Genomic DNA, 25,790 nt, shown 5'->3' with positions numbered 1-25,790 from the left:
GCTTTCATCTATTTTCTACCTGAAGTTTTTTTGGAAATTAAGTCTTTTGGAAAGCCCTTTGTGACTGGGAGCATCCTTTCCCTTTGCCTGCCCTGCGTCAGGCTGTGATCAGAGTTCCCTCTGATTTATAGATGGGTGAGACTATCTCTGTGCACAATGTGGTTGAAATGAAGATTCATTCAATACTGGGCATGCTCCATGCCTGCCGTTGAGTTGGGACAGGATGTGATGCTGTGCAGAACTTGACTCAGGACCTGGGCTGCAACAGTATGTGTGGTAATGGGATGTGGCGACTGGGGAACCCAGAGAAGGCATAGGGAGTGCTGGGTATTTGTGTCTTTTACATGCTTTAATGACGCCTGGGTTCATTTAATGTCACATCATTTTTTTACTGAGACCCTGCAAGTAGTGTCTGTGCTCAGGAACCAAGTTCATTTTTGTGATCAATGGTAGCTAAAAGGTATTTGAGTTGACCTAGAGGGCTCATTGCTCAAGCTGCCAAAGCACTCTTCAGGAGCTGATTTGGCATGGTGGTTAGGAACTGACTGTAGGACCTGCACTGTGTGCCCAGCTCTGGAAACCAAATATTAGAAGTACATCGTGTTGGTGGCTGTGCATGGGCTCGGGGCTTTCTGATCCAGCTGAGTGAGGAGCTACACGGGCTTCTGAGGTTTGTCTCTGGAGCAGGATTTCCCGCACTAAGCCACAGATAGCAGTAAACGCAGGAGACCATCGGGGGGCACCAGAACAACAGTAATGGGTCTGAACTGCTAATTAGTGCCCGCATCGCTAATGTCTGTTTGGGCCTGTCAGGAGCAAAAAGCAGCAACGTCTGAGGACGGGAGAAAATTTCTTCCAGTTCTTAAATCAACATAATTTCCATAGTAATGCTGCCAGTTTGTCTGAAGGCATGAGCTGTTAAAGAATAATCTATACCAAGCATGAATCGTCTCATATGTTCTGAGCAGCAATGCCCTTTTCTTTATTTCTTTATTTGATCCTTTGTATAAAATTACATATTGCTTACAAGGTTTAGACTGGAAAGTAGATATTTTGAATAATTATCACAGATAAGTGATAAGAAATGAAAATAATAACAAAATAAAACATGAAACTGTGCTTGTAAATATTTTATAGTTCCCTTCTTCCTAAGCGTTTGAATTGGTATATGCGAACTCCGAATTCAGTGAAGTCCAGGGAGTCAGCATACAGTTTTAACAACAATTGAGTGCTTCTTTTTCCCCCCCCTTTTTTTTTTTTTTTCCTTCTATGTGACAGTTCAGCTGATGGTCTGAACTTCAGACATGAAGGGATACATAAAGACGTGCCTTCTGGCTGGTGGCTCTGTGTGGGTTTTGGCATGGGCAGATATTGTATAACAGTGGCTGTCGGCTACTGGTAAGTCATAGTGTTAAAGTATCTGCCTGATCCTTAACCTGCCTTTTTAGTGTGGGAAAAACAATATGTGTTCTTGTAAAAGAAGGCTAATCTGCTTTTTGTAGGCAAAGGCTTCTTTGAAGTATGCTTTCTGTAAAATCCTGAAATTCCTCCTGCTAGTCTTTCATGAAAAATTACACTATTATTATTTACTACTGAAGGTGTGACCCTGTTTCAACAAAGATGTGTTTTATTTTTGCCATTTAAAATTCCTCAGTGAAGTTACTGACTTCCCATGTGTTGAGTCACAGCATGCTTTCTGAAAGGCAAGGCTGCTAGCCAACACTTGACCTGTCTAGGCTGATGCTGTTGGAAAACATTGTCCACGTTTTCCTGAGTCACCTGCAATGATCAAAAGCTAAAGCTGCAATGGACAATCACCTCAGATGGCATTGGCGGTCCACTCCATCTAGTTGTTTTACAGATTTAGCAGTCTTGCGGTTGTGTCCCCTTTCCATGAATCAGTGTTGACCTCATCATTAATCAGAATGTGGGGTTCAGCTACAACAGCACACATGATCCATTTTTGCAAGTGAAAAATTTTTCAAAGAATATTTCTGACAATCTTGACAAAAAATCAAATGACAGTGACAGGAATGTAACGTTTGGCCACTGAGACTTGATGGAAGGGCTCCTAGCTTTAAATCATGTTGCTTTTTCTCACTAAGTAGTTTGTCAAGAAGAAAGATGTTACTTTGCTATGCAGATCTTGCTTTTATGTTCCTCGATCAACACAGTCACAGCACTACTGTTTAGAAAACAGTGTCATTATACAATATCTGGCCTTCATGAGGCAGCTAGGGGCATCTGGGAATTACTGACTTTTCAGGTTCCCTAAGCCTGTCTGAGGTCTTCTAAAAATGATGAAAAGAACTGTTAATCCTACTGCTGCTTAACTTTAAAGCAAAAAGTCTCTTCGTAAATTTGTGCAGCTCCTTAATTCGTGCACTAGATGGTGATCAAAAGCAACCCATGTTATGTGTTGTCTTTGCTTCCCTGTCACAGTTGACAGTGGGTAATGAAAGCACATGAGACTGGCCATTTTTCCTGCCAGCTTCTAACTTATCCTCTGTTCCTGAGTAATTAATCATCTTAGCAAAGTCCTCTTAAAGATTAGAGTACAAGTGAAAGTGTTTAGTGGTGTTGCTACGTTCTAATATCCTATTGAACCGGAGGCTTTTGAATTATTTGGTTGATAAACATATAGGAATTATTTTTGCTATTGTCATCACCAGATATTCGTAAAATGCCTCACAACTTCAAGCTAGGATTAGTGTTGCTTACACAATCCAGAAATTCAAATACACCAATTTTCAAAATAGTTGCTATGGACTGTAACCCAGTTGTTGAATGTAGAAATTAAGTACTAGTGTTTGGTATGAGATAGTAATGGGAAAGGAGGGGCGCTGCTCTGAAAATATGCTTACAGGTTTTTATACGATTAAAAAGGAGAAGGAGAATCCTCCTCTACATTGCTCCCTCCAAAAGTATAAAAACTGCTCTGGTATTCCTGTACCTTGGGAATACTACTGGCTTCAAAGGGAAAGAATGCAAGATGTATTTTGCATTATGTAACTGGAAAAAAAAATGAAATCCACAGAAGAAAATCAGCCAAAACCACTCCTTTTACTAAAAAGCTGAAGAGTAATTTTCAGGCACTGGAGCATGGTAGATGGATTTAGACTGATTAGAGACATGGGGAAGACTAGTACAATATTGCTTAGAGTGATGGTTGGTAGAAGGTACAGTGTTCAGTGAGAAGGAAGTATAACACACTAGACTGCTGTGACCTGTACTTTAGCCATTATGGATCATCAGCATAGTTCAAATAAACAGTTGAAAGGAGGAGGATGTCAGATTAAAGCATGTCTTAATAGATGGGTGGGTTGTTTCTTTATCCTCTGTGAATCTAAGCAAAGCAACAAAAGCCCAGCTCCGGACTAGTGCCCGGAGTAGCTCTTGTGCATGCATCCTTTTCCTGAGGCTAAAAGGGGGTGGAACCAGTCTTCTTCTCTAGCTGACACAGCTGTGGCAAAAGATACAGTGCTGCTGAGCCACCTTCACTTGTGGGAAGATGGAGGAGATCTGATGGTGCACGATGTATGGCTTAAATTAGCATTGAGAGTCTTCTGTTTTTCTTACTGAGCAGGACATAGACACTCAGTTCTGAGGTCTTGTCCCAGGAGCTTGATAGAGAAAGTCCTCTTGGGCAATAACCTCAAGGTAAATATTTGCCACTCATTGCAACTTCTGTGAGGCAGGCAGTGAAGGCACAGCTGACCAGCTGTCAGTAAGCTGGAGAGCAATTAAAAACCATCTACTCACAGGCAATTGTAGAGTTAAAGCAGCAAAAAGAAATTTGATGCAGCTACAGCATGTTTTACACCAGTGATCCATGTAGCAATGAGGAAATGCATGGCAAAGCCAGATTCCAGGCAACTGAGTTGATGGTATGATTCATACACTTCTAAATTCAGCACTCAACCCTGTTGTAATGAGAATCATCTGAGGGAAGTAAAATAACAACAGTCTGAAGCCTGTGGGAGGGCAGTAGCCTGTGAACATGCTAGGTGCAGAAGGGCTATGTCAATTGCTCTGCAGCATGTTGGAGAGATGGAGGTTATACCATGTGCTAGACAGAGCTTTTTCTTTGGCTTGTGTTCTTGTTTTGTGGGGTTTGGAGGAGTCCTCTGTAAGGCTGACTGTTGTTCTAAATTGATCCGACACAGCTGCATGGATGCACTTGCTTGCATAGAATCATAGAAACATTAAGATTGGAAAAGAACACTAAGATCATCTAGTCCAGCCATCAGATGGAATATATGCGAGCAGATAGTCTGTGTATATGTGAAAACTGGATCATTGCATGCACACGCAGCCAGCTTGGCAGCAGAACACCAAAGGAATTTGTACACACTTAACTTGTAAAAACTGGCTCTGAATGTATGAAGGGAAGCAGCATCAGGAGAGCCATGGCACACCCATTATATGGTATTAGCATGTATTCTTGCAGCTGTTCTTGGTTAAAGATGGTTCTCCCTCAAACAGAATCCAAGTTTCAAGCCGCATATTGTCTTACGCTGCGTATTTTAAGTTTTTGAGCTCAGAGACCCAAACATACAATAGGATAATGAGGTAAAAGCATATGTGAATTTAATCCTGGTCTGAAGTTCTTCATTTCAACTTTGTGGCAGATGAAGTTCCCTGCTGCATTTAAAAGGCAGAGTTTTCCAATTATCAGTATGCATGTGTGGGACCAATGGGACACTCCTGGGATGAAATGCAAATGAGTTCTTATTTATAGCAAGTGATTCAAAGCACATGTCCCTGCAACTTCAGAGAAAATTGTCAACTGTCAGCTGTCGACCGGAAGAAAAGACTTCAGAGCAGAAGCAGTGCAGTACAGTGTCAGAAAGTGGCTGAATCCAGGTGCTCTCAGGATCTCAGGATCCAGGGGATTCCTCCTTTTCCGCCCGATGTGTATGAAACCACTGTGGTTCCCTATCTCCAGTCTATTCTGTTGCTGGTACCTGGATTTGCAAAGCCGTCAGGTTACAGGTACTTTGAACTCTTTTCCTGCTAGTTGGCTTGTCCATCTTGAAGTTCCCTAGTGTTTACACATCCAGAAGAAGACAAAAATAATATTTAATAAGAATATAGGATAGACTGTGGTGATCAGGTGCAAGGGTCAGCCAAGTGAGTATATTGACCAACAGTGTTTCTCTCTGTTGGCCCTGTATATATTTTCCCTCCGTTTCCTCACACTTGTTTCTCCCTAATCCACCCTGACTTCTCCCTGTCCACACATTAGGTCTTTTCACCTAAGCATCTCATAATATGTTTTCTGCAGTCCCAGAGTTTCCTCTGTATCCTGTGAGAAGTACTGTACTCCTCTCTTGGCATTCCTGTGAGAATTGTTCATTTATCTCTCTTTGTGGGTTTCACACCCGCAAAGAGGTGAGTGCTCTCCTTTGATAGTCAGAGGAGTACTCAATATGGCATGCTCTGTTTTCACTAATCGGGTTACCAGGGTTCTTCTGCCAGTCATAGTTGCTCTGATCCTTGCTGGGTCTTTGTGTTCTCTGTGGTTAGCCTTTCATCTCATCACCTAACACACAGTTCCTGTGTCAGTAACTGGAGCACAGGGCTTTGCTTGTACTCTGAATATTTTCTCTCTCCACTGTGACCAGTGCAGCTCCCAGGCCTGTCCAGGAATGTAGATCTTAGATATTTTTGATCTAAGATAAACTGGCTGCATAGGTTTTGTTTCACTGTGTTTTAGCCATCTAAAAGGTGTTCCCTGAAGCCCATGGAGTAGGAGAGAGGCTTTTCCAAATTGGTCCCATCTGTCTTAGATGCCAGCTCTAGGATAAATCGCTCTCTGGAGGTGCACCTTTTTCTGCCTTGAAGACAAAAACCTATATGAGTAAGCTAGATGTCCAACGTTCAGACTGCCAAAATGATGGGAGTTGAATCTTACTTTCCACTTTTTACTTTCAGTGCTGCAGACTGTGTCTCTGGATAACACTTGATGTACAGTTCAGTGCTGGCACTTCTGAAGCTGTTACTTCCCCTGTGTGAAGTAAGCAACCACCATTTGCAAGCAGTGCAGGCCCTGATTGAAAAATACCATCCAGGATCAGTATCAGCCAATACATGGAGCTGAAATTTATAAATCGTAGTCTATATTACTAATGAATGTGTGGCATAAGGATGGAACAACCAGGATTTGGTGTTGTGTAATCCACCATGTCCACACTAAAGCTGCACAATCAGTGAAGTTGAAACCAGTTGCCAGCCCTGAGTGTGTGCTTTGAGTGCATGGAGCATTAACTACCAGAGGAGTTCGCATCTACACTGCAAGTTTCCTGAAGGAAACGGCTTTGAGCCAGTGAGTTTGTGTGGGTTCTGCAAGACTATTTGCAAGGCAAATATGCACTAAAAATAGGCCATCCCGCTCATGAAATCACTAATGTACCTGACTGACATCTAGCTTTGGCCTAGGGATGTGGTTAAGATCCTGGTTATTACTTCCTTTTTGTGTGCCTAATTTCCTTCCAAGAATTTAGATAATGATGATAGTATTTCCTTATCTGTGAACTACACTCACATGTGGGCCTAGAAAACAGTAGATCTCCAAAATAAGAGGAATTTTTCATTTATACATAGAATTTTGGCTCTTTTCTATTTTCATTTTTTCTTTTTCCTGACAGCGGCTATTTACTGATCTGTGTCGTTGCTTCTCACCTGCCTGGTGGATGGATGTGGCTGGAGGAGTACCAGCTATACCAAGTGGTATAGCTCAAACAGAGCTTTTGAAATCTTAGCTCTGTTGATCCTAGCTGAAGAATGGAAGGAAAGTCTACAGCAATATGAAAGAAAAAGCAATAAAATTTACTTCAATACAGTCATAGTAGAGGGAAAAAAAAAGTATTTCCATCCACAAGTATTTAGTTTTATTGGAAATTATTTGATTCAATTATCAAAAGTGTAGTAATTATGACCCATGCAATACTAATGACTATTGGCAATAAGACTCATGAGGACACACAATCTAATTAGCTTTAATGAGATGGATTTAATAATACTTTAGATTAACATCTGTTAGAACCAAGTATTAAGATTTATTGTTCTCTGCATAAATATTGACCTTTTGCTCTCAGGTCAATAAATCTTAAGCTTGCCTGCACTTAAATGACTATTTAGTTATTATGTTAGCACTCTTTTGTTTCCTGCCACCGACATCAGAATGAGGAGAGGAGATCTGCACTTCCTTTCTGCTGCATCAAACGCTTCTTAGAGGAAGTTGCAAGAAAGCCCTGAATTTGTAAAGAGAAGAGAAAAAGAGTTGGAGTCTACATCCTTTGTCCTTTCTTCACATAAAGCTGCCATTCTTTGCTCTTGCTTGAGAAACAGAAATTTCTGAAATGACCAGAAACAATCAATCGTGTAGTTTGCATCATCTGCTCAGTTAAGCAGTCTTTGTATTTTGCGTAATGCTGTGAGTAGTGGTCCTTGATGTGTACTGACGTACAAAGTTTTCAGTAGTACTTTAGATTTCATTTTGTACTTCAGATATTTAAGCATAGGTTCCTTCCTAGCTGTCGGCATGTCAAGAGGATTGAGATGGAAAGTGTTTCTTTTTCATGCCTACAGGGTAGGAACTTCTTGATAATCTCTAAAGGGATCACTGTGGTCAGAAATATCTACAAGTCTTACAAAATTTCTCATAACCAAGAAGAGTTCCTCTAAAAACAGTAGAAAATTATTGAGACTGATATCCATTCAGTAGAATATTTAGACCTTCCTTTCAAATTTAATAGAGTTCTAAGGAAACGTGCGATAGTCTTAACTCTGCTCCAGGTGATGTCAGATATAAAACTCCCAGTTATCTTCAATGGCAGACTTCTGTAGGTGAATGCTGATTAATGTAGAGAATCTTCCTGAGCCACCAATGAACAGGAGGCTTTATAAATTATGTAGAAAAATTATTTGTATTTATTGAATTCTCTGGAACCTTTACAGTAAAGGAAGTGAGATCCAGTAGACTTTAGTGGATTAATTTTTTACAGTAGATCATAACTGCTTAAGATCAAAAGATTGTTCTTGTGTGCACATTCTCTCTTGTAAAAATAGGTGTGCTGTGCAGAAGCCTAGCAAAATATGTGTAAATCTTTCACGTTTTTTTCACTGTGCTATTCTTCTATTTCAAATGGTAGTACTTTTACCTTATTGGTGTGATTTAGTGGTCGGTGTGGCACTGGAGGAAATTGTGGCATTGGCCATGGTCCGTAGGCCAGGCTGGAGAAAGGAAGTTCTTGGATCAATTCGGTATACAGGATTAGAAGATTTAATCCATGCCTCTGAATGCTGAGCCTTAGCTATAGGGATGTAGATTAGGCCCAATGTTAACAGATTTTTTTTATTCCATATATTCCTTTTTGAGGTAACTATATTGCTGCAAATCTCTGCAAGACAGATGGTAAACGTTGAGCCCAGCGTGCCTTTCCCCCACCAACTGCCTTCAAGTTTTCTAAGGATCAGAAATAATCTATCTCCTTTTAATCATAATTGCGTATTCTTTGTTTTTTTTTTTTTGAATTCCAAACAGTGGTGGGTGCAAACTATTATTTTCCCTTCGCTTTACACCCGTTGAGACTGCTAGAAAATTTGCAGATTCTGAAACCCTATGGATCTGGTTCTATTCTTTCAGTTCCCTGATTGTCCATGCATTTAAGCACAAAGATTTGTAACATATGTTGCATTTTACTTGTGAAAAAGAAAAAAAAAGGAAAATATGCTTACTGGGGATGAGGAGGAGAGAAAAGCTGAGCTGGAATGAACATGGGAGAAGTGATGACTTTGGTAGGATTCCATCTGGAAAGGTTTGGTAGCCATTATTTCATGTCAAGATTAGGCTTTAAACAAATTAGTTTCAGGTAGACAAAACAATTATAATAAATGACAGTCCTGTGTTTCACAGAATGGAGGGGGAAAGGTGTCATTTTCTTTGTTACATTAGGTGGTCAAATCAGATAGCAGCCTTGCTTTTGTGGTAGCAGTCTGGGTTCTGGCAGAATATCCCTGCCTATCCCCCCTTAGAACTGGTTAAAGACTATGAGCAAAGGTTCATTACTGTTCTTCAGTACGTACTGTAATACAAATACAGAAAGCGCTACTTTATGCCAGAATCTGACCTGTGTAAGTAGAAAATAAGGTGTTAACAGCTGGGAATCATTCCAACATTCTGCAGTGACATTCGTTCTTCTACTCCAAGAATGTGCTGAGCTTTTGAAATTGTGTCGCCAAATAATGTAATCTTTCTAGTGTAAAGTGCTCCTCCCAGCCCCAGACATTCTCATCGCACTGTCATCCTTTTCCCCAGTGGAGAAGAAGAACAGAAGCTCATCCCTATGCATACAAACTAAAAAGGATGTTTTTCTGTTAGTTGCTCTTGCTTTCAAGATGACAAGCTGCCCTTTCATCCTGCATGGAGAAGGGGGATCTTGTCTTTGGCAGGGTTGAAAGAATGGAAAATCTAGTCACTAAAATGGGAACTTAAAGTGTTGCACAGAAGAACTTCATGTACACTGTGAAAACATTTAAAACAATTGTTTTCATAAAACCAGTAACGCTCAAGTCTCTTGCTGCTCTTTAAACAGATAAGAGTGCACATGCCTTTCATGGTTTCTCAATACCTAGATTTTCCTCATGGCTTGCTAGTAAAACTTTGCTAAAGCAACACAGAAATGTGAGAAATAGTAAGGAATATAATTAATAATAATAAAGAATCACTTGAATTGTCTTGAAAAGATGCATGTACTTAGGAAGAAGTCATGGAACTGTGCCCCTGGAAAATAGTGGTGTTTGCCAATGTAAATTTCAGCTATAAGTGAAAACATACACAAACATCTCCTAGTGCTGATTTGTGGGTTCTGTTGGTTCTGCTTCCTTCTTTTCAGAAGCCAGTACCCTTAATGTAAAAGCCTTAAGCTGAAGGCAATTTTTTGTTGCATAAATAACTGGCTAAAGAAGTCATTCAAGGCAATCAAAATCTGAAGCCAACCTGCCATCTCCTATTAGTCAGGTCGTTTGCAGTGATTTGTGGTGTTCATTAGTGGATCTTCTGGCAAAAAGTAACTGGAGAGAAGATAATATTCAAAATCTGATAGTGTAGACATGCTACACAGCCCTGCACTGAAGGTGCATGAAAAATGTCTGCATCAGGGCAAAAATACTGCAGCATCTGGTCTCCTTTGATATGTTAGTTGTTCTGAAGAATGTGGAAGTGGTTACTGTTATTTTGACAAATGCGCTTATTTCTCCTTTTGTTGCATGGTGTGGCACAAGGGGAACACTGGCGCAACAGCATACAGCAATAATTTATTAGTGGTTTAGGGATGTGGGCCCAGAACAAATTCTAGACAAAAGAAAAACATGTTTGGGTTTTACAGAGCTCCTTGGCTACAGGAACAAAGCTGTGATTGGGTGTGCAAATATTTGGTATTTCGATTGTCCCAGTTGGGGTGACAGCTGACAAATCGTCTAAGTTTGTTTTTAATTATCACCAAAAGGAAAAAAAAGCCTATCGTTTTAAAGCCAGCAACTGATTTTGAAGCACAAGGCAAGAGAAGATATTTAACAGTGAAGGATATGCTTTCTAAGTGTTCTAATATGTTGAAAGCACTATTACTTCCAAATATTTATAGTATTTAGCTAGTTTTGTGATTACAGCCATCCAGAGTGCTTTGTTGACTTGTATGGCATCCAATGATTGATACTAAAATATCAGCCACAGTTCTCACTTCATGCTAACTGGTATCATTGATATCAACGTTATTTTCTGCACTCATTGGGAAAGGAGGCAGATATGCTGTGACAGATGTTTGGCACAAAAATTATCAAATAAATATCATACTAGTGTACAAAACACCCATGAGATTTTGGGGTCAATTACAATAGATATATGAGCACAGAGAGGTCTCACTGCCCTAAAGAGTCATAGGCTCCTTGTGAAGGGAATAAGCATGTCACCCAAAAGAGATTGAGTCATTTGTTTGAGACAACCCAAACAGTCTCTGGTAGGGTTAAGGACCAATCCTATTTGTTGAGTCTATCCAGTTCTACAACTACTTTGCTATCCTTCAGGCCAGATAGGAAAGACACATTGTAAAGATACACTGCAATATTTTGCAATATGTACAAATTTAAAATTGTGTCCAAATACTTAAATGAGTTGGATTTTTGTTTACTTTTTGTTGCAATTGCATGAATATGCATGAATCTGAACTTACCATTTCTTGCAAGAAGTGTAACTTGTCAGACTTTTGAATTGCCAAAAAATTACCCTTTAAGTAAAAACCATGAACTTCCAAATACAAATTTGCCCCTTCTGGGGTAGTCAAAGTGAATTTTTGTGGTCAGATGAGAGAGACTGTTCTACATAAACTTGTCTTTCATTGCAAGAAATAATTGAGGCAAGAACATAAAATGTGTTTTCCATTTTTGTGAAATTATGAGAATGTGATCTTTCCATTTTGTACAAAAGGCAATGTTTTTTTTTTTTTTTTTGTCTTCTAGCTACATCTTTTCTACCAATTTTTAGTGCAGCATTCAGTACCTCTGAAAGTTTCATAAAGGCAGTATTTGAGGAAGAGAAATAGTTTGATCTGCTAATACACTGCTATCCTTCCAACAATGTCTTGCCTGCTTTTGTGGATCCGTGGAAAGGTTATTGATTTACTGCAAGTGTGGTTTTCTCTAGCAAAGGCTTTTTGCAAACTGCCACCTGAAAAAGGAAGGATGAAATTTAGCTAATTGCATTCTGCTTCCATTTCTGTCTCTGGCAATTTTGAAATGATTTCAGAAGGAGCAGAATGGGTTATGTGACTGTGAGTTACTGCTGCCAGGAGCTGGAGGAGCTCTTCAGCTTTTTGTTGGGTAGGTGTGTGGTGAACTGGGAGCTCTCAGAAAAATGCTGCTGATAAAATTTACCATTATTAACACTAGTTTTTACTGATACATTCTGACTTTGCAGTACTTCCTAGGCTAGCAAGATTAGAGTCAACCACACTACTTAAAGCTATTCACATGCAATTCCCAGCCAATTTTTGCCGACAAAACATGCAATCCCACAAAATTTCTCATCCTTTCTGTCTTTTCTAGGGGCGAAAAGTCTACAGTTGTTTTAGTTAAGCAGTGTCAGCACTTTTGACTATGTATTTATGGCTGTGCAAATAATGGATTTTTTTGTTTGGCTGCTGAACTAAGAAACTGAAAGGAATTCTTGTTTTTAGTTGACCAGAAATAATTTTTGTTTTCAGATGTACTGAAATAAAGCAGTTTGCTTGGTTTCAGTTTCCTCAGTTCTTTTCTACTCCCTGAAATAAAATGGGTCAATTTCCAACTGAAAAAATGGTTTTCATACAGCTATTCAAAATACTTCTGTTTTGAACATTTGGAAAACTTTACACTTTTCTGGTTTCTCTATTTTTCTGGCTAATGCTATATTTTCAGTTATGCTAATTGTCAAATTTATGTATTTTTGCCTTCAGGCAATGTCTTTTTGTAAATTCATTGCTTAGTAGATTATTATTTTTTTAGCCAGCACGGTTATCAATTTGTAACTTATTCTTTATGCCTTAGTATTTAAATAAAGGCAGTACAACATTTAAAAGCTATTGCCCATGGTTTGGAAAAACTGTTGCGTTATGTCAGTAACTGATATGACTAGACCAATACGGCTGGAGTCCGTGAGAATTGCAGCAGTGTGTCTAGCATTCTGGTAACAGAAGTACAGTGTTAGAGGCATAGAAAATAATTTGTGATGGGACAATTTGAAAATACTGGATTAGGTGTAAAAGAGATCCATTATTGTTTAACGAAAGGCACTGAGAAAGAAATTCAAGTCCAAGGTTGGACATATCTGATCTTTCTTGCCCTTTCAAGGTATCTATTAATTGCAACTGCCGGAGACAGCACTAGAGCACAAGAATAAGAAGCTAATTAAAACCAGTAGGTGCTCCTTGCTTTAGCTGAGCAAGATGAACAAGGTAGCCTATCTGCTGGGAAATTCTTGTCCTCCTTAGGGCAACTTATTTGGCTATCCATACCCAGTAGCACAAGCACAGGTGGGGTTGGGAGCCCAGTGGATTTACCTCATGAACAAAAGATGGACATTACATCTTTTTGTTGTTGTTGCTTTGAACTAAATATAGGAATTAAACTATATGCTGGTAATAGTGGGCTATGTATTTTAGAAGTTAATGGGATTGTGGGATTTTAACAAAGCTAAGCACCTGTGGGGTTTTTCTTCATTTGTTTGTTGTTTTTTTTTTAATTTATAATGAAATTCTGCAAATCTGTTCTAAGGCTGTTCAACAGGAGGCATCTTACAGTGAATGACATCAAAAGCCTTATACTGTATGACAAGAGTGCTGGGGCAAGAATATCATCTGTTCAGCAGAGCTGCTCTGGAGATTTTTCTTTACAGAATAAATCCATGTGCTAGGAAATTATCATAGCTGAAGAACCATGTTTACATAGCACGACCACGGTGAGAATGGTTTTGGAGACCTTGCTAGCTGATAGATGAATAAGTGATCTCAAATAGGCATTTCATCAAATACTCTAAGAGGATTTTAAGCATCCAGACTTGGGAACTAGCTCTTGGAGACAATAGGCTTATGTTTTTCCTGCTGAGAAAGTGGTTGGTTCTGTTGATGAATCAGTCCGTGATAGCTGCTGAAGCATGGCTGTGGCCTGAACCTGGTGGGAATTCCTCAAGTGTTGGAGAGACCTGCTTTAATTCCCTCTGAGGAGTCAGTTGTGGGAAGCACAGTGGCTTTTAAGGTATCACCCTGTAATACAATTGCACAGAACTTCTCAAGGATACTTGAGATGCGGAGAGGGAAATATGCTGCTTTTCCCATCCTCTTGGTACATGTAGATACTCCAGCTGCAGTGTCCGTGCTGGCCCTGCTGTTCATCACACTGCCCTGTGTGTGTGTGTACAGGCTGAGAAGGAACACTGGCACCTTCCACATGAATGTTAAGTATGGGTCAGCTGCAGTCTGAACTCTTGATAGGAACAGCTTAAATTTTGGGCTAAAATTTTCTGGTGTTTATGGTGTGGTTGAGTGCTGGCAGGGAGTAGGGGAAAAGGCTATTCCATCATCCAGGTAAACGGAGAATGATCCAAACTACTATGTCCTTGTTGCTATAGCTCATAAAACCTCCGCTATAAAAAGTGAGGGAGGAAGCCAGGCAGCATGAGATGCTAAACCCCCTGTGTGGGTCTGCACGGCGAGGCCATGATGCACAGGTCCATCCTGTGGCTCTCCTGTTGTAGCAGCCCTGCTGGAGGAGGGCCTTCTGCTCACTGTGCTCCCTCCTCACCTTTCTGGCATGTCTGGTAGCTAAAGCACCCCTGAAGTGATCTTTTTAAATAGTGATCTCCAGGACGAGGAGAACAAAGGAGAGAAGAGAACTTAAGTTTTAGGATACATTACACTTAAAATTCTGAGACTGTTCCAGTGACAGGCAACATAAAGAATTAGGTTTACAATTTGAAGTAAGTTTCGTTGTAAAAATAATTGGACTGGTGAAGCAATCTTGCTCTCACTAAATTGCTTTCCTAGGAACCTATCCTGAATGGGGCTGTGCAGCTCTTTCTGATATTTGAACATCCCCAGTTCTCATTGACTTCAGTGGGAATTGAACTCATTGAACTCCCTACTAGGTAATTAGTTCCATATAGGTCTGATTTTTCTGCAGCAAATCGGTAGCTGCCTTTACTTTCACTTAGCAGTCAGACCCAGTGCTCCTCAAGTCCCAGCCTTAGCATCTATGCATCATTTAATGGCTCTTTTGTGAGACACATACTTAAGCATTTGTGCTTATATTCTGTTCCTTACTGCTTGCTGTGGACAGGATTCGTGGTAGTCTTCTTATACTAACTGCATCGCATTAGCAAATAGAACATGCAAAATACTTGATGGGAAACCTTTCCAAAAATAATTCTGTCAAAAACCTGCAAGATTGTTTTTAGTTTAGTTCAGGTTTGCTTTCTTTTTAAGTAGGATGAGTTTGTTTTGCCTTCAGAAAGAGAAAGATGCACTTCAAAGCAAATATTAAGAGGACAACTTCATTCGCATGGAGGATGAATGACATAATGACAGATAATGAAAATGAGATCTTCTACCTTTCCTCACCACGAGAGAAGACCTACTGAAATGCAGTATATTTACAGCCCCTCATATTGCTGAAGCTCTAAATGTTTTTGCTTTCATGGTCTCTGTTTGTGCTACAGTACATCTGGGGATGATGGATTGTGGAGCACTGGGTGTTGAGATGAAGAGGATCAATAGGATGATACAAAAGATGAAATAACTCTGATGGAACATCAATAAAGGCTAAAAGTTGCCATAGGGATTTGAATTTAAAGAAAAGCTTGAGAAAGTATATTAACAATTCACTTCTCCCTTTGCACTTGTACTGCCTTTATTCCATGAGTAGAAGTCACATGGGGGTTCTTGTCAAGGACAGGGATGAAGGAGTTTCTTTTTCTTCTCTGTGTCAATATGGTGCTCAGTATGATACCTGCTGGGCACGGCGTCTTCTGAGTACTATCACTGTGTCGTTGTTTTCTCAGCCCACAGCTAGTGTGAATAAGAATGGAAGAGTAGAGCTCTTAGTTACCTCATGTGCTGTTAGAGGGTTCAACACACACAAACTGCAGGGGAAGTAGGAGAACTTGTATTGTTGCAAAGTTATTCAGTATTTAAGAGAATGTGTGTTGCAAGTCTGTATGCTGGTGTGCGTAACCAGGAGTGTTCCCAACCAAGAGTCTTTGTTGGTGTTTGACTCAACCAACTGACAAGTTGTGCAAAAACAATTACCGAGCCCATATTTTGCCTTCATGTTAGCACTGTACAGTTATGTATGTATTCAGTGATTTGTTGGGGTGCAGTTTGGAATATTTGATCTGAAATGGAGAGGACTGTTTACCAAGTAGCGTACTTTTGAAGACAAAAAAATCCGTTATGCAAAATAACTGCCATCTCTATCCAAGCAGAACTGCAGTGTTTTTGTTGTTGTTGTTTTTTGTTTTGTTTTGTTTGTGTTTTGGATTTTTTTTTTTTTTTTTTTGCTTGAGCATAGACTAACTGAGCTTAGTCTGATGTGATTCTTTTCAATAAATCCAAGTGCAAGGTCTTGCGCCTGGGTCGACAAAACCTCCACTACCAATACCAGCTGGGGGTTGAAATGATTGAGCACAGCCCTGCCAAAAAGGACCTGGGGGTACTGGTGGATGGCAAGCTGGACATGAGCCAGCAGTGTGCCCTCACAGCCCAGAAAGCCAACCGTATCCTGGGCTGCATCAAAAGAAGTGTGGCCAGCAGGGTGAGGGAGGTGATCCTGTGATCCTGCCCCTCCGCTCTGTGCTGGTGAGGCCTCACCTGGAGTACAGTGTCCAGATGTGGAGTCCTCAGGACAGGAGCAGACCTGCTGGAGCATCTCCAAAGGAGGGCCACAAAAATGATCCAAGAGTTGGAACACCTCTCCTATGAGAACAGGCTGAGAGAGCTGGGGCTGTTCAGCCTGAAGAAGAGAAGGCTCCGGGGAGACCTGAGAGCAGCCTTTCAGTATCTAAAATAAGAAAGAAAGGGACAGAGTCTTTAGCAGGATATGTTGTGATAAGACAAGGGGAAATGGTTTCAAGCTTAAAGAGAGCATATTTGGATTAGATATAAGGAAAAAGTCTTTCACAGTGAGGGTGGTGAGGCACTGGCACAGGTTGCCCAGAGATGTGGTGGATCCCCTGTCCCTGGACACACACAGGGTCAGGCTGGATGGGGCTCTGAGCACCTTATGTAGCTGTAGGTGTCCCTGTTCACTGCAGGGGAGTTGGGCTAGATGACCTTTAAAGGTCCCTTCCAACTCTAAGGATTCCAAGATCCTGTGATTCTGAGCTGTGAAACAGCAAAACTGAAGAATCCTTGAATCATTTGCCAGGCAGACAGAAATTTGGGTGGAAGATGTTTTTCTTCCCGTGGTATATGGATATATTTGATGAATTCTATTTCTAAATGATGCACAAGTTGCAGATATACAGTAGAATTGTGATTTTATTGCTAGCTTTCATTAGGATCTTTATGCAGGAGGGGCACCCAGAGCTCCACATTAGATTTTATAGTAAAAGGTGCTATTGGATGTGAGTGAAGGTATCACAGTATGCATCTTAACATTTCTGCTCTAATGCTGAATCTTTCTGTCCTTGTTGTTATCTTCTTGTTTCCCAAATGTTTATCAGAACAGCTTTCATAAACTACTTCTTAATTTTTGCTTGCAGCATTATGCAAAAAAACCAAACTTCTGGTTGCAGATTTCATTCTGAAAGGATATTCATTGCTCTCAGGTGCATAATTCATACTGATGTCTCACTCTGGACTTTAATTAGAATTCCTAACTCCATCACTCTCACAATTTAAAAAACAAACACTAAATAAAACACGTAGCTTTGTCACACAGATAAAGTCAATTCAGAGAGGAAAATTAAGTTAGAACCATGAACATTCCTCCTCTGAATTCAATATACATTTTGAGACAGTGATAATATAGACATACCATTCAGCAAATATGGAAATTTGGGCTGTTAGTGTTGAAAACTGGAGGTGTTTGTATCTAAGGAAACTGTAAGGGAGCTGCTCACTGAGACACGCCATGTAAAAACAGCTATTAAGCCGTGGTTGGCACCATCATTTTTCTTTCGCAGATCCGGTGGTATTTTCCAGCACTAACTTTTAGAGCTGAAATAAATGTATGCAGAAGCCAAGGTTAGGTCCTACACTTATTTGCTTAGTTCAAAGTCACACTGTCACAAAAGGATGCAAAGGAATGAACTGTCCTGAAATGCATTAGTGTTATTAGTAATATATTAAAATGCAACACATTTTTAAAATATTACTTGTGTCAATTCTGTCTTCCAAGGAATAGAGTACTTAATCAAGCAGTGCATTTAAGTTTATGACTTATTTCAAGCATGAGAACACAGAAGAACTACTCACATGCTTAAAGTTAAGCACAAGATTAATTGGACAAGGTTAATAGCCCTGCTGGGATGAGATCAAGTATTCAACTATAAGGACTTGACTCTTCCAATCTTCCTTATAGTTTGTTCTATGCAGAGACACCTATGAGGTTTCATCCCATTGCATACAGGAGTGGTATAGCCAAACGTTACTTACATTGTAAATCTGATGATGAAATCTTAACCTCCGGGATTAGGACTTCTCTCTTAATAGTGCACTGCTCTGACTTCTCTAGCAGCTTAATGTTCACAGGAGTTCAATGGAGAGTGTCCTCCAGAGAGAGCTGCTTTGCAGGTGTGGCAGCTGAGGGGCCCAGCAGTGAAAGTAATCAGGCTTAGGCTAGTTAGCACAAGGAGATAAAGTGTACTCCTAACAAGCTGCAACTGATGTTCTAACTGAGTTCAAGCCTTTTCTCTGAATCTAGGGCCTGGGGACCTTAACCCAAGCTTTCCCATGTGGCAGATGAACGCCGCGAGCAGTAGGCTTTTGAGGATTTTAGATCTTGCTCTGATTCTCCCATGAGTCCCTGAACTTAAGGTTTTCAGTGCACAGTCTGCCTCTAAGTCTTAAGGTTTGAACTATAGTATTTCTTGGGGCAGACAGCTGGGAGGCAGCCACGGGGTGCAAAACTCAGGCACTTCAGAAAAGGTTCATAAGGCACAAAACAGTTCCGTACAAATCTGCTGTATTTCTGAGAGTGACAACAGCCCTTTTCATTCTCTGTTTTCAGGTTGCTCCCGTAGTTAAAGAAAGGATGATGAAGAAGGGCAGCATGATGCTCGGGTACCAGCCTAACCAAGGCAAAATCAACTTCTTCCGCCAGGTGGTGATCAGCCCGCAAGTGAGTCGAGAGGACATGGACTTCTTGCTGGATGAGATAGAACTGCTTGCCAAGGACTTGTAGCTGTAGCTCTACGGCACCGGGCACTGCTTGTGTGTGACAATTATGGAGACAGAATGGCAGCAGTGTTCTGGTGCTATTTTTTGAAAGGTAGTAAAAAGCTTGACGTATAGTTTGGAAACTATCATTTAACATTGTGACGTTCAGAGTTTTGCAGGTAGAATACCCTCCACAGGAAAGCGTTTGCTGAGGGGGGCTGGGACAGGCCAGTGCCTGCAGCACCACAGCCATTCTGGGAAGTGTTTCCTGGAGCAGGGAGCGCTTCTGAAAATGGTGTCTGTATCCCAGAGAGGGCTGCTGTTCATGGGGTGCCTGTGTAGCTCGGACTGATTGCTTATATAGGCAGGCAATACTCCTCTGAAGTTACTGTTAGTAGTGAATTTAGCTCAGTGAGCTTTAAAACGCTCATTAGTACTCTGTCTACTCTGTCAATATTTTAGTTTGGTATGAGTTTAAGAGTAGAGACCTGGTTGATATTTACACTGGTAAGACTGCAAATCATGAACTTAAATGAAGAGTTCCTCAAGGCCTCTAATTAGGCAAGTTGCCCAGATTTCCCACTGTGAGCACCATCAGGCAGTAGAACAAGGGCCTGGTGAGGCTGTGCTGTCACCGTCCTTGGTGGTTTGCAGGACCTGTCGGGACAAAGCCCCGAGAAGTCAACACTGACCTTGCTTTGAGACAGTAGAACTAGGTGACCTTCTCAGGTCCCTTCCAACCTAAATGATTTGTGATTCTGTGCAATCTAATGATTGGGCCTGGTCATTGTTTGCCAGTGTTGCCCACACTGCAATAGCAGTGCTGAGAATATTGGAAGTGTCTTAGAAATTCTTATCTCTTTGGTAATAGGAGTAATCTATTAATTTCTGAATTATATTTAAAGCATAAATATTTATTTAATGGATTTAGATGCACTTCAAAATTCTAACAGATGAAAAAAGTATATTTACCTGAAATATATGTATTTTTAAACATGACAACTCTATGTTAAAAATGTAGCAAAATGACAATTTTCGCTGTCAGTCTGTATTTGCCTACAGATTTGAGGTGACTTGATTTTACATTATCAGTGTATAATTTATATTTTGGCACTGAAATCAACATGGAGGTGATCTGTGAAAGCCTGCCTGTCCTTATGATGGGAGCCATCTGAGTATTTTTTTGTTAATCTTACGTTGCAAAATTAAGTTCTAAACTTTGTGTTAAGAATTATAGTATCCTTTTGATTTGTTGTCATTCTAGCTATAAAAGGGGCAGTTTTGTAAAGCTAGAGATGTATTTCTCGGGGTGAATTTCTTGCAGCAGATTAATGAGAATAACATCTTCCGTCATCTGATCAACGCCTACTTACCTTTTTGTTTTGATGTTTGTTCCTGATTCTGTATTTGAGGTAGCACTGACCAATGCAAATCTTTCTGCTGTAATGTTTTCTGTATTGCTGAAAGTTGTCTTTGAACACAGTGCTTTTATATTTTCATTTCCTACATTATACTAGGATCCAACATCACGTGACATTCCTACTTCCCACCTCCGGGATGATGGTATGGAAAGTTTAGCAGGGTCATGATAACCTGGAAGGTCACACTATCAGGGCAAGAGTAAGATAGGAGGAAGAGGCAAGTCTGCAGAACTTGACAGATGTCTTTAACAGTGTCCTGGAAGTGATTATTCTTTTGCTGTTACAGCGAGTCACTGGATACTAAGCTGAACTCCACACTGATATTAACATAAAAACAAATGGCGCAACCTGGCCCCTTGATTCGGCACTGTAATAATTGCAGAATGCTTTATCATTTACTATTTTGTGCTTCTGGGTATACCAGTTGTTATGATTTTGTAAAGTACATAACTAAATTCATTGCCCGTGGAACTTACTTAGCCTCCCAGCCACTCTGGGTGGAGTGCAGAGCGTGGCAAGGGGTGCTGAGTGTATGCGATGACTTCGCTGCTGCTTCTTGAGCTAGATGGGACTGTTAACCCTTCACTTTTTCTTTTTTGTCTTTGAAGGGAAAGACAGAATACAGTGTCAGCGTTCTTTTATCGTTATCCAGAGTCTTGGTGAGCACTTAATTTTTGACTCAGAGGAAGCATGTCACTTGCCATCAACTAAGAATTAGACCTGGTGTCTTGTGACGCCACTACTATCAAAAACGTGTTGTTTCTCTCCACGTTAGTGCATTTTTCTCTTTCCAGATACTGTGGTACTTCTGGCACGTGTTAGGTTGAAGTAACAGTTTCTTCTGTATCGGTAGTGGCTGTAGTTCTTTTTTTAAAGGAGGGGAAAATGGAACTTTTTCACTGTTTGCAGAAAGCGTGTCTCAGATCAACATGTGCACTGATGTCTTCAAAGGTATGGTTTAACCTTTCAGTGTGGTGCGAGTGCCTTATCTGATGTCTGTATATTTTCTTGTGTTTCTGACCCTTTATCAAGTCCAATGTGCACAATGTCTTATTTCAGGACTAATGTAAGTTTTTCATAGTTGCTTACTTAGGATTGATATGTACAAAATGCTATTTTGTAGATGATGATTTTAATAAAAAGTGAAGTAAATGACACCCGTATAAATGCAGGCTGTGTTTGTCATTTGTCAATCTAAAATTGCAGAGATAAGTATAAGGAAGGTACCAATGAAGTCTCCAGATGGCAAAACAGCAAGCTGCCTGCGCAGCTTTAGAATGTGAAACCTAGCTTAACCATGCTTCAGGATGTGGTTTATCTGTGTGCTGTGCCCTTATCATCTTTAATAAACGTCTTGGATGAAAATGTGTCACAGTTTATCTTGCTCTTGCTTTCAAATGCAGAAGTTAAATTATTTTTGCAGAAATGGCTTTTTTTTTTTTAACTATGTGGGATTGGCCCATGAGCTCCCTCCCACTCTTAGTTCGTGAGAAGCACCATCTCTCAGGATGCTAAGCCAATTGTGAAAGTAGTGGAGTACAGGTATAAATCAGTGCAGAAATAGATCCACTGGCTGATTCAGGTTTTTTTTTGTAATTCTCTGTGTCTACTTTTAATAATCTTTTTTCAATATGGAGCTTTAGGAAAGAAAGTAAATACTTAGCAGGGATGCTGAGGTAGTTATTGCTGTCAGTTACATGGATGCATCTTGTGAGAACTTTGGGCATTTTGTGCTGGATCCATGTGCAATGCCACTCACAAATCATCGTGCCTAAAGCAAGCGGTCCTGCTCTCAGGACTTCTAATACAATTTCCTGTGAAAGACTAATACCAATCAATAGAGTCTGCTTTGTACGATTTTAGTGCCTCTGACTCCCACTGATTTAACTGGAAACCCTTGCTGGATTGGGAGGTTTCATTTCAGTACCAGTAGTTTGGCACTCGGAACATCTCAGTTTATCTACTCAAGGCTCATGTTGAAGGATCAGATTTATCTGCACGTCTGTAAGACTGAATTGGAATGTATTTTCATTTGTATCATCCGGTGCCTTTCTTCCCTGTTGGCTTCTTTTGTGGGCCATCAGCAGGAGAGCAAAGTGTGTTCATCCAGGCAATCTGTTTCGGGTAAGGCCTGCTGACATGCCGGCCCTTCTTCCTTTGGCATAACCAGTAAATACTGATACATCATTTGATTTTATAGGCTCTGTGTCTAGTACAGTAGCTGCTAAATATTGCTACTGTCACGTCCTGAAATAATGCAATTGTACATGCTAATTGCGGGTTAGATGCAATCGAAGCAGTGCTGTCTGGCAAATGCACTGTGCAAACCATGAGAAACCCTGGCGGAGAGGCTTTCTTCCTTTAAATTGAACGTAGTCTCCTACAATTACATGTTTTTGCATCAGATGTACAATTAGATGTTATTACTCTAATTCTGTAACTACACAATAATCGTCTAAAAATTACTTTGAGAAACAAAACAAAACAAGGAAATTTGCACAGAGAGAGGTACAATGAAGAGAACGTCAAAGGTTTCAAGGCAAACCCACGAAAGGAAACAATGGGTAATGGGAACAATTAACCTTTGCTAAAATCTAATGTACGTGAATGCACTGCAAAGTGGCGCTGCAGGAGCAGCGTGGTGAGATGATAGCGCCCATTACAGAGTCACCAAAGAGCTTGCATATCCCCTAGTACTGCCCCAAAATATCTCAGTCCACGTATGAGAGAAGACCTTAAAGACAACACCACACCTTGTAGCATGGTAATGGTTTTGTGTGGAACAGGATAGAGAGAAGCTGAAGGGCAACGATGAAAAAAGTCCACCAGCAATGACCACTTTAAGCTCACATACATTCAAAGTACAGTTGGTCAAGTTTTTTTAGACTAATTCAAAATTGAACCCAAGAGATGGTAAAATCTTTATGAAGGATAAGGCAAATAACAGAAAGTGGTGGGCATAGTCCCTTCAAAGTCTGCTGAACACATGTTCTAGTTTGAAGAAGTTCTTTCCTGTAAGTAACTTGGAGAGCAAGTTACTGGCATTAGTTTCTACAGAGCTGCTTAAAAACGGGAAGTATGATGAAAAAACTTGCCATGAAAGGGCAGAGGCCCATGGAACAGAGAGAGCATCTGCCTTTGGGACCATGTGGTCTGTATTGTCCTTTGCACAAAGCTGCTCTTCCAAGGAGCTTTCACCCTGCCTGTCATGCTGGGAAGTGACGCCCTGCAGCTGGCAGGCACTTGCACTGGCAGCTACAGCATTATCCAGACTGCTTTTTTTGTTCCAGGTGCTAAGGATTTTTTTTTGCTTTTCCTCTGATTCTGCACCCTCTCTTGAGCTTGCACACTGCAGTTTATTTGCAGGGACATTTTTTTGTATTTGGCATCATGGGGAAAATGTCAGCATAGCAGAAGGGGGAAGATTGAAATCTGGACCAAAAGCAACGTTCACGGTGGTATCTTGGAGTGGTGTTTGCCTTCTCTGTCTCAGCCATGGGTTTTTCTCAATGCTCAGATGATTGTCACCCACTGCTGCTGTCACAACTGTATCAACACCAAGATCAGAGCTTCACTACACTGTACAGTAGGGGAGTCCAGCCTGGCCTTGGGAAACTAAAGCAAAGTGTGGCAGAAGGAAATGTTAGTTGTCCTGTTTTATGGAAGAATGATACTCAGGCAAGTTAAAGCTTCCTTTTTTCTTTTTCTTTCTTTCTTTTTTTTTTTTTTTTGGTGAAAACTTGTGCTGTGGCTTTGGAAAAATTGTTGAAGATGTTAGTAAAGAAGACACTGGCTATAGTGCAATATGAGGTTAGCAGACTTGGTGCTAGGCTAACCAGATAGCATCCTGGAGTGAAAAGCTATTTGATAGATTGGACTCCATTATGGTATTTGTTGTGGTCTATCTAGACTAGATGGGAAGCAGGACAGCAAATGTAAGGTGGGTAGGACTATCTTGTGAGAGATTAAAATAGGTAATGCAGGAAGGCAGATGCTACTCAAGCAACGGTATTTTCCTGCTGATACCACTGTCACCACTAACTCATTCACATTTAAACATATATTCATGAAATTTACTGATGGATCTAAGTAAGAAGTTTTCAAGTTTGACGTGCATAGAGAACAAGGTAAATTTAAGAGCTTGTGGTGGACAGACTCATTTGAACATTGTGCAAAGGCTTTGGGCATTTGCAAAAAGCTGCAAAAGCTTTTTGATAAGAGACAGTAAGTACTAAACACTTGAGAAAAATTGTGGGGATGGATATGAAAATTGCATAAACACTCTGTGAGTTAAGTCTAAATGCCACGTTAATAACGTCAGCCAAGAAATGAAGTGCTAAACATCAAAGCAGAACTAGCCCTCACCTGGAGCACGGCAGCAGGAAAGCTTGAGCTGGGCACGGGGTTGGCGGCAGTTCCATGCCTGCAACCCTCAGGTCTGTTTTCACGAGCTGTGTGCAGTGAAGAGCTATGACACTGAAGGGTTTTACAGCCCTGAAGAGCAGTGCTGCCTAGCATTGTGCTCCATCTACTGGTGCTTCTTCTGGTAACAAACTTCTGAAAGCAAAGGATGTCTCTTCCAAAGAGCGTTCTTGGACATGGCATATGTGGCAGATGTCAGAAAGTGTTGCTTTGCTCTAGGCCAGGTTTTCTGTGAAAACCATTGGATTTCAATGGTCACTAAGGAATACATGCAGAGTGACACTGCAGCCTTATGGCGATCTTATCCTAATGCCCACGTGGTGATGGGGACATGTTGCCATGGTGTATACCCCACAGTGACACTGGTGCATGAGGGCACCCAAGGTCTGGCTGAGCAATGGGGAGCTCGAGTGCCCTGAGCCCTGCAGATCCTAGGGAGCCCCTCAGCTGAGCAACCAGTCCTGACACTTGCTCTTCACCAAGACTGAAAATGTTGTCAGGAGCGTGCTGGCCACATTTAAGACTGACCGTCTCAGAATGCTGCTTTCAGGCTTGATTTTATTCTGAAGCAATAAAAATGACTGTTCTTTAAAATATTTTCCTTTCCATGAGAAACACCACTGTTCTATGGTTAGTTATTAAAGGATGTCCTATTCTCATAGCCCTATGCATTTTCAAATTCCCATAGAACAAAGTTTCCAGCTTATTGTCTGCCCTGAAGGCAGACCCTTGGAGACTGAGACTAAAGAGAGAACTGCAGCCCCTCAGGCAAGAAAGGATCCCAAGATGCCACCAAGATGCTGTGCTGCCCATCCTCAGTTGGGTTTAGTGATACCAGAGAGCTGGTGTAGCCTGTAATTCATTATCTCAAATTCTGGACACCCTGAAGTTTTCCCATGAGGTTATCTTAATGGCTCATCTTTATTCTCCCCTCTGAACTGGGGGGAACAACCGCTCCTGAGACAAGACAAGGCACATTTTTCCTCTTTGCAGCTTCGACGTGTTCAAAGAGCATTGCCAGAGCAGTCCTCTGAAACCT

At 40.8% G+C, this 25,790-nt stretch overlaps 1 protein-coding gene across 3 annotated transcripts in view; it reads left to right on the top strand.

Annotated features, from left to right (window-relative positions):
* Positions 1-21,496, top strand: part of GADL1 (glutamate decarboxylase like 1) — a 163,630-nt gene extending 142,134 nt beyond the window's left edge. For 2 of the 3 annotated variants that reach the window (XM_021387862.1, XM_021387861.1), the window contains exon 16: positions 18,760-21,496. In XM_021387862.1, coding sequence (XP_021243537.1) covers positions 18,760-18,933 — 174 coding nt within the window. In that variant the 3' untranslated portion in view covers positions 18,934-21,496. Of the gene's footprint in view, positions 1-6,650; positions 7,129-18,759 lie in introns of those variants that run through there. The other variant, XM_021387863.1, reaches the window with a different exon arrangement.

This window comes from Numida meleagris, chromosome 2 (assembly GCF_002078875.1).
Source record: "Numida meleagris isolate 19003 breed g44 Domestic line chromosome 2, NumMel1.0, whole genome shotgun sequence".
Lineage (NCBI taxonomy): Eukaryota > Metazoa > Chordata > Aves > Galliformes > Numididae > Numida > Numida meleagris.
This window is presented reverse-complemented; position numbering and strand designations above follow the sequence as displayed.